Source organism: Cornus florida, unplaced genomic scaffold, assembly GCF_030987335.1.
Source record: "Cornus florida cultivar Cherokee Brave unplaced genomic scaffold, ASM3098733v1 CherokeeBrave_3.0.0_Hap2_Chr05, whole genome shotgun sequence".
Classification (NCBI taxonomy): domain Eukaryota; kingdom Viridiplantae; phylum Streptophyta; class Magnoliopsida; order Cornales; family Cornaceae; genus Cornus; species Cornus florida.
Genome location: NW_026775575.1, coordinates 74,480,007 through 74,489,499, shown reverse-complemented (window position 1 = coordinate 74,489,499; position 9,493 = coordinate 74,480,007). Strand labels below are relative to the sequence as shown.

At 37.7% G+C, this 9,493-nt stretch overlaps 1 protein-coding gene across 1 annotated transcript; it reads right to left on the bottom strand.

The window, feature by feature from the left end:
- Positions 1–5,861: 5,861 nt before the first annotated feature.
- Positions 5,862–7,082, bottom strand: LOC132309486 (uncharacterized). The gene has a single exon (XM_059807791.1). It carries the CDS (start codon positions 7,080–7,082, stop codon positions 5,862–5,864), a length of 1,221 nt encoding a protein of 406 aa, XP_059663774.1.
- Positions 7,083–9,493: the final 2,411 nt, after the last annotated feature.

The following is a 9,493-nucleotide window of genomic DNA, read 5'->3' as shown; positions in this document are numbered from 1 at the left end:
CAGTATAAACCCTTCCATATCTTCTTGCACTGTACCTATTGGACTTGTATTATTTGCTCGTTGATCACACGCCTCTTTCCCCTCATTAAATTTCTTCACCACCCATTATTCCTTTTGTTTAACAATCTTGACCTTATTCAATGGGCACATCTTCTCATTGTGTTCCATTTTCTTGCATAAACCACAAACTTGTGGTTTCCATATTCGTATTTAACCTAAACTTGGAATTGCAGTCCATGTAGCCTTGTTTTAATAGTTTCAGGGAATTCCCCATCCACCTCCATCTCTGCTAACACACACACATATAAACCTCTTTCACGATTGAGAGTAATTGCATCCATATACAACAGTCTAGCAATATTAGATACAACCTTAGAAACAGATGTCCCACTTCTTGCATGAACTGGTAGGTCGTAAACCTTCGTCCATAGAGGAATTGATGCTAGAATATCCCGCTCCAACTGAATACTCTTGTGCCATTTTTTCACTATAATTGCCCGACCTTGAAACGTATGGAACCTTGATAATATCTGTATCAAATCCTCTTCAGATGGAAACCTGACCTGAAAAAAACCATCCTTCATGGAGACCACCACCATGTCCTTGTGCCATCGTTTTTAAATAAACACCTTGAAGTATGGATAATAAGGTTTGCTACCCAACACATAACACACAACAGAGTTTTCCCAATATTTCATTTCATCTGCGATATCTTCATCTTCAATCTCAATACATTATTTATTACAATTTTCACAATAATATGTCAAAAGAGTAAAGTTATCAGATGTAGAATTCACTAAAAGTGAACTCCATGTAGGGCGCAAAGAGGATAATGTAATGGGAGTGACACTACCCGCGGTAGAGGAGAGCTGCCCCTCCTCTATGGAGTTATCTTATACCTCGAAACCCTAGAAAATCCTAGTTGAGAATCGCCCTATTCAGAGAGAAAAAGGGTAAAAAAGTCAACTAGTCACTTTCATACTTGGTTCTTCTTCTACATTTAAAAAGGTGCGTCGTCCACAACGTCCTTGCCATGTCCTGAAAATATTAGAGGAAGTGATGAGCATAACGGCTCAGTAGGAGATGCCTAAGGCAACAACTTTAGATTTCCTTGAGTCATGTAATGCATAGAAAGCTTTAAAAAAACTAGGATCATACAAGGGGGATTTTGTGGGATACAAATCACGTTTTAATTCCGCAATGTCATACACACAATTCATCATGAGTATGTATGGAAATGCAATGAAATTTTTAACCGTTCCAACCTTGGTCCCAAATCGACCCAACTCACATCAAAAACCCGCTGACTGCCTTTACCGAAGCGAAATTGATTAGCTATTTCTAGCCGCAAATCTGACAACCATTTGGGGCCTAGTAATCAATATTACACGTCTTATAACCAACACACGCTCCCTCTAGGTCAAGTTAGCACCGGACTCACGAAATCCAGTTCTTTTATAAAATCAGTTTCATAACCTTCCTACTTTGACTCACTTGTCATGCCCATTCAACCTACCCATCATGTTATGCATATGAATCATTTGCATGAACTTATCTTCAATTTCTTTTACATAACAATAATGGCATAACTATGGCATTTTCTAGAAATTAAACACAAGGATGCTCATCAATGAAATTCTTTCTTCACAACCATGCAAACATTCACAAATTTAGCATTCTCACAATTATGAAGTATCATGCATCACGTACACTTAGAATATAAGGCACATTTTGTACCATATATAAGCATGGTTTCTTTAAACTATCATTTAGCCAACAACTTATTCATATTCTTGCATTCATCATGGATTTAATGAAAAAACAAAAGAAGATTACTCAATGAAAGATAAAGTTTGAGACATTATAAATTCCTACCTCAATGAAACAAGCTAAACAAGCCCTAGCTAACCCCCAAATTTAGAAATCTTTCTAGTGCCCTTAAGTGTGGTGTCAAATGAAAGCCCTTGTCGAGTAAAATATATCTCCCTTTTTGGTGTTCTCTCAAATCTCATTATAAAACTCTCAAATATGACTTTAAAACATGGAAGATGTGTATATGTATATAGATATATATATAGAGAGAGGGAGAACTAAAGAGAAAGCTTAAACTGAAATGAGGAGGAGATGGGGGTTAGCAAAGTCTTCTAAATGGGTGTCTGATCCTCCTTGTGCAAAGTGTTACAATGCTATTAATTCTAACTTTGGTCAAAGTTACACAAATGCCCTCTCATTGACACACCATGTACCTATGTGTCCCCAATATATATATGTGTGTGCGTGTGTATGTATAGTTCATGCCAAATACCACATTAAACAAAAGTGGGAAAGAGCGGGAGAAATTCCCAAGCACAAAAATCATGCCGTTTGCAAAAAATTCCAAAATTGATCCCGTCAATCCCAACATACATAAAATAACCAAAATGCATTTCTAAAACTCCTGTGCTCAAGAAAATGTCCCAAACCCCGGGACCCACTTGGCACGCAAAACGAGGTATAAAAAATATCAAAAAAATTTTTTTAAAAAAATCGAGATATTACAATTTACTCTTTTTAAAAAGATTTCAAACTCAAAATCTATACTCTTTATGGCAATATCGCATAAGGATGCCACATCAACACCCTCAGCACACGACATATCTGAAGGTTAACGAAATAATCTCCCCCTAAAGTTACTAGCAACCTAATACTTATTACCCCATCTAGGTACTCCTTATATGACACGTCAACTCAAAAACGACTGGATTCCACAAAAGAGGTGGATCCGACATCCGTCGTATACCACACAATCTTAAAACTAACTCGAATACACACAATCACTACATTGTATGTCCCAAACTTGCGTCACTAAAAGTTCATGCCAAATACCACATTAAACAATAATGGGAAAGCTCAGGAGAAATTCCCGAATACAAAAGTCGTTTTGACTACAAAAAATTCTAAAATCAATTCCGTCAATTCCAGCATGCATAAAATAATCATTTGCGTAGTTGTTATAATGCAGATTTAAAATTATTGTACTCATTATTTAGAATTAATTTAAAATTATTGCACTCCCTATTTAAAATTATTACATTCACTATATAAAGTTGTCATATTATGCACAGAACTATCATGTAACAAAAATGACACATGATAGAATCTTTTTTTTTAGTTAAAGGGTAAATTTGTATTAAGAAGAAGAAAGAATATACATGGAGGTCCCATAGGGACAAACAAGCTGCCAAAGCAGGAAGCAATCACAAAGCACACACCTGTGCTAACTATAAATTAACTAAAAGCAATATATCAAGCTAGACAACTAATTCCAGAGAGCGAGTAATCCAAACAAGCACAAGGAATTGCACCCAGCTACAACCTTATAACAGATTGGACCATGGAAGCAATTTGTTACTCTAAGTAAAGATTAGACCATGGACAATCCTTTGACATCTCTATAAATTAATCAAAAGCAAGGTTCTGAGCATTGGCAAAGTTGCAACCCTCATGAATAGTTTCTGCAATTCTTCAACTTTACCAATCCCCCTCAAGTCTGAAGTCCTTTTAAGTGTGATTGAAACAAGTCTTCCTCTGATATATCTCTTAATCTGGTTAATGGTGACAGAAGTGGTTGATGTGAGATTTCTGAAAGCTCCGTTGTTTCTCTTCATCCATATGAAATAAACTACTGCAAAGAGTAGTAATTTGTTTACAAGAAGTCCATTGGGCTTCCAGTTTGTTGTACACCATGTAATTAACTCTTCCGAACTGGATGGTTGGATGTAAAATCCTGTTGTATGCTAAACAAAGGACCAAATCTTCTTTAAGTATTTGCATTGAAAAAACAGGTGGTCCAGAGACTCATTGTTTGCTAGACATGAGTAACAAGTATTGGGGTGGTGCTTGTATTTCATTGCCTTCCTATCAAGTGTACTTAATCTACCCTTAATGGCAAGCCAGGTAATAAAACAGTGCTTTGGAATATGGTTCTTGAACCAAATAATGTGATGCCAAGGGAAGATGTAAATGGGAGGGATAAAGTACTTAACTGTGTGTGTAAGGGAGAAGTTGGAATTTGGTGATGGTGACCAACTTACTGTGTCAAGCTCATTTGAAGGGGCTGGTATTTGTTGTAACTGAGAGTGAAAGTTTGGAGAATGGAGGAATGGAATATGTAAAAATGCAGCTGGAACAACCCAATGATCAAAGGAAATTAGCCTATCAACTTTGACTCTTTGGTTCAGTTGAAGAATTTTCCCATTATTAAGGTTCAAATGAAACACAAGTGACCCATTTGGTAGCCAGTAATCAAGCCACATCATTGTGTCAGTATCCTTCCCCACTCTATGCTTTATAAGTCCCCTTGCCATATCCCTTAACTTCAACAGCCTTTTCCAAAAACCTGAACTTAGAGCTGAAGATTTAACAGTCCAGAAGCTCCTATTCTTGATCAAGTATTTATATGTCTAAGTAACCCATAGACTTTCTTTTTTTCTAGCAAAATTTTTCCAGATATGCCTTAAGTTTGCAATTATGTTTGTCATTTCAATGTTAGGGAAACCCAAACCACTATTAATCTTAGGTCTACAGACCACTTCCCAAGCCATCTTAACACATGATTTCTTCAGTTTAGGACCAAACCACAAGAACCTCTTCAAAATTTTGTTAACCTCTTCAATAACCTTCTTAGGTAAAATGAAGCAGTAAGATTGTATAGAGCATATGATTGATTTTATAAGGACAACTCTCCCTGTAAATAAGAGAAATCTGGAGGTCCACCTCTTTACCTTTGCAGTGATTCTTTCCACCAGTGAAGTACAGTCAGTTGAGCTAATAGCTTTGGATGATAGTGGTAGTTCCAAGTAGTTCACACGTAGTGTACCAGACCCAAATTGTAGGAATGAATGAATTTCAGCTCTAACTTGGCTGTTAACCCCAGAGAAAAATACTAAGCTTTTAGAAGGGTTAATACTAAGACTAGACAAAGCAAGAAATTGATTTGGGGCTTAGAAAATGGTTTGGACAGAAGCAAGGTTTCCATGAGAGAACAAGAATATATCATCAACAAATGTTAAATGAGAAAGGGCCATTCTGCTGCATCTCCAATGATATTCAAAACTGGGGTTACTGTTAATTGAGTTATTGATTGATAAAGTAAGAACTTCCACAGCCAAGACAAACAACGATGGGGATATAGGGTCTATTTGCCTTATTCCTCTTTGTCCTTTAAAGAAACCAAAGAGTGCCCCATTGAGAGAAATGGAATAGGATGGAGTTGTAACACATTGTGATATCCAATGTATCAAACAATAAGGAAACCTCATCAATTTCAAGGTATCAATGATAAACTGCCAGTGAATGTTGTTAAAGGATTTTTTAAAGTCAACCTTCATTGCATAATTTGGAAGATATGAAGCTCTATGATATCCATTAACAAGTTCATGTGCTAGAATCACATTTTCGGAAATGTGTCTTCCTTTCACAGAGGCATTTTGAGAGGGACTAATAAGGTAAGGTAAGGTAGAGCTAATCTTTGCTGCAATCAGCTTAGAGATGCACTTATAAATTAAGTTGCAACAGGAAATTGGCCTAAAAGAATGCAAAGTTGATAGGTTGGGGGTTTTGGGTACTAGGGTAATATATAAGCAATTTATTTATCTGAGTATCATACTAGAAATAAAGAATTCTTTAATGGTTGCAGTGATTTCATGACCAACGATGGCTATGAGTGGATGAAAAAACTGGAATTGAAGCCATCAGGTCCTGGACTTTTGAAAGGATGGAATGAGCTTTATTTTATTTCTAAGTCTGTTGGGATTGCTATTGGGAAGGGATAAGGTGGTTTGGGATAGTTTTTGTGATGAAGTGTGAAAAAGAATTCATACCTATATAGTGCTGATAGGATTGATCAATTGTACTCTGAAAGTGGTTAATGAATTCCCTCTGCAGGTCTTCACATGAAGCTGAGCACCCACACTGTTGGTAATAGATTCCACATTCCTTCTGTTGCACTTGGAACTGAAATTTCTCATGAAGAATGCAGTGTTCTGGTCCCCTTCTTTAAGCCAATGAATTTGTGCCTTTTGCTTGAAGAACAGTTCCTTAGCTAAGCACATTTCAGAAAACTTCTTAGCTAACAGCTTCTCTCTGGTTCTCAAGTGGTCGTCAATGGGGTTCTGGTCAAGGGTAGATTGACATAAGAATAAGTCATTTTTACATGCCTTCACTTTTGCTAAAATATCACAGAAGTCCTTTTTATTCAGTTGGTTTAGGGGTCTCTTGAGTGCTCTTAACTTTTGCACTACTCTGAACATTCTTGTACCATTAACTTCAAGTTGCCATCCCTGAGCAACAATTGACAAAAAGTCCGTGTGCAATGCCCAAAAGTTGAAGAATCTAGAAGGCAAATTCTTTTTTGAGTCGATCTCACCAAGATAAACTACCATTGGAGCATGATCAGAGACACCCCAAAGTTTGAAGCAACATTCTGAATGTGGAAATTTAGAAATCCATGCATGATTTACTAGTATTCTATCAAGTTTCCTTGATATATTTGCACATCCAAAACTTTTGTTAGACCAGGAGTGGAAAATGCCATTAAATCTCTGGTCTTCAAGTTCATTCTTGTTTAAACAAGCCTTAAATTCCTCCATACCAGTAGTCCATCTCAAGGCACCCCTAAAAGATTCATTAACATGCAGTAGAACATTGAAATCCCCTAATAAAATCCAAGGTACATTAAGCTGTCTGTGACTGTTAATACTCCTCCACAAACTTTTCTTCTCCATTACTATGTTTGCTGCATAGAAAAAGGATGCCAAACATGCCACCTTTAAATAAATGAGGAAGATTAAGCAGTTGATAACCTGACTTGTCATACTAGCAAGTGAAACATAAATCTTTGCTGGATTCCAGAGCAACCATACTCTACCCAAGATAGAATTTGAGTAATTACAAGCAAAATTCCAATTGGGGGTTATGAAGCTATGAACTGTTACAGCATTCTCAAGGCTGTGACTCAATTTAGATTCTCTAATGAGATTCTTGACCTCTACTAGTTTGAGGAGAGAGTTCAACCCTCTTATACTCCAAGTGGCCCAATTCATTGAGAAGAGTTTGAGAGGCTGCACATACCCTTAAACCTTTCGGGGTAATAACTTTCCCTTTTCTATTCTTCTTCCTGTTCTTAGCAAACTTAGGTTTTCTTGGCTTGATTAACCTCCTTTCTATGGGGGAAAAAGCAGGGTCATTACTGTCACTCTCACAAGTAGAGGACTAGCTTAAAGCATCCTCCTCATAGTCAATTCCATTTTCTCCTAAATTCTTATCAGTTAAAGCTTCAAAGGTGTTCTCAGTTGATAGTGGTTGGGATGTTTGAGTCTTCCCTGGGATATTAGGCAGGGAGTAAAGGTCAACACATAAGCAAATCTCCTTTCCTTTCCCAAAGCATGTTGTCTCACTTGTGGGAAGAGGGTGAGTGCTATCAGTGGTAAGGGTAGGTATGCTATCAGTAATATGAGTGGTAAGGGCAGGATTGCTATAAAGGGTACTTAGAATGGGGGGAGAAATATTAACGGCATGAGTTAAGTTAGCTTTCTTACTCGATACCATCTCCCATTTCTGTGGGCTGCTTGAACAATTAGCCCTCTGGTTATGTGTGTGAGAATGATTTGGCCTACAACCATCAATAGAATGACCAAAAGCATTACAGTAAGAGCAAGAGAGAGGTTTCCATGGGTATTTTACCTTAATTTCAGTTAAGGAGCCTTTATTTTTTCTAACATGAAAGGAGTTATCCAGAGTGGATTGTGGGGAGATTTCAACGCAGACCTTTGCATAGTCAATTCGATTTATACTTGTGGTATTAGCATCTGTAGAGAGAGGTTTACCAATGGCACTGGTAATGTAACTCAGCCCATTTGAAGCCCAGAATTAAAAAAGAACATTATATAATTGTACCCAAATGGATAAAGAGGAAGGTTGTATATGTGGAACTTGGGGATTAGCTGTCCAGGTCTTCAAGAACATAGTTTTACCAGCAAGGAACCATTGCCCGCCTGCGAGAATGCTTCTGCAGCTTTCCACTGAGTCAAATTTGAAGTAAAAGGTTCCTCTAGAGCTCCCAACGACATACAATACCCCTACAAGACTAAAGCTTGTGAACCGATTCTGAGACATGCTTGAATGGCATCTTCTTCTAGAAAGAATTTACCAAGCAAGATTGCCACAGAGATGCACCTTCCTCACTAACCTCTTCAGGCGGCTCAACAATTTTGCCCAACTCCCTGTTCTTTGGTTCATGAAATTCGAATCACCAGTCTTTTTGTGGAGCCAGAGCAATAACAGACCAATTTCTATTAGAGGCATTTCGGTTATTGACCGGTGAACTCGCGGAAGCAATCGAACAAGTAACTGGTGTGTGTGATGTTTGATTCTGGTCTTAAGGTTTCTTTGTGCTCTATTCCATGCCTAACTATGGAGGGGTGTGTGTTGACTTAATCTGGTTGGGTTGGAATGAGAATGAAATAGATAGTTCATGATCCAAGTTGTGATCCTGTGTACTGTTAGGCTGTGAATGGATGTGATGAGTAAGGACATCTGCTGTTTTATCAGTGAGACGACCTAAGTTTTTCAACCCGATGCGTCATTGATGAACTGAAAGATGACCCGATAATGGATCTAAAATGCGGAAGTAAAAGACAAAACAACGGTCTCTAGAGATACAACATGGCTCTAAGACACCATTATGACCCTCAAAAATGAACGTAGGGACAAAATTGTTATTTTTAGCTTAAAAATGGGTGCCACCGAGCACACCATTAGAAAGAAAATGAAAAATTAATGAATTTAGACTCAAGAATCACTTGATTCGGAGTCCGGATGAAGGAGTTATGGCTAACGGAAGAAGAAGGGGCAAAACGGTCAAAAACTGCCACCTAAAGATCATCTAACCGGTTAGGAGCCAAAAACAGTGAGAAAAACGCTGCCCACACTCATCTAACCGGTTACGAGATCCCATCTAACCGTTTAGATGTGAAGAGGCAGTAAGGGTGCGACCCAAAAACCTGGCAGCAGGGGTTTTTCTAGAAAAAATGGAAATTTGAGGGCCAAGCTGACATTTTCTAGAAAAACTTAAAGAAGAAACCCCCCTCAAAATCGAGTTTTCTATGTGACTCTCAAGAAAAATAAAAAAAAAACTCATTATGAAATGCCCAAAATACCCTCCCAAGAAAACTGGTCTAGTGGGTCCAAAAAGCTGCTAAATTTAAAAACTGAGAACTGAACTTCGGATGCGATTTCCGATGCCAAGATGGCATTTTCTGGAAGAACACGAAAAAGAAACCTCCTCTAAAATCATGTTTTCTATTCAACCATATTGAAAGAAGGAAATAAAACTGAATTTAAAAGACTAGAATAACTCTAGATCAGAATATGCAACAAAAACGCAAAATGAGTCCGTTGGAGGCTCAAAACACAAACGATGAGCTTTTGCCCGGAAACGACTATGCACGCAAAC

Coding starts and splice junctions, on each gene's coding strand:
- LOC132309486 (XM_059807791.1), bottom strand. CDS start 7,082: ATGAATTGGGCCACTTGGAGTATAAGAGGGTTGAACTCTCTCCTCAAA.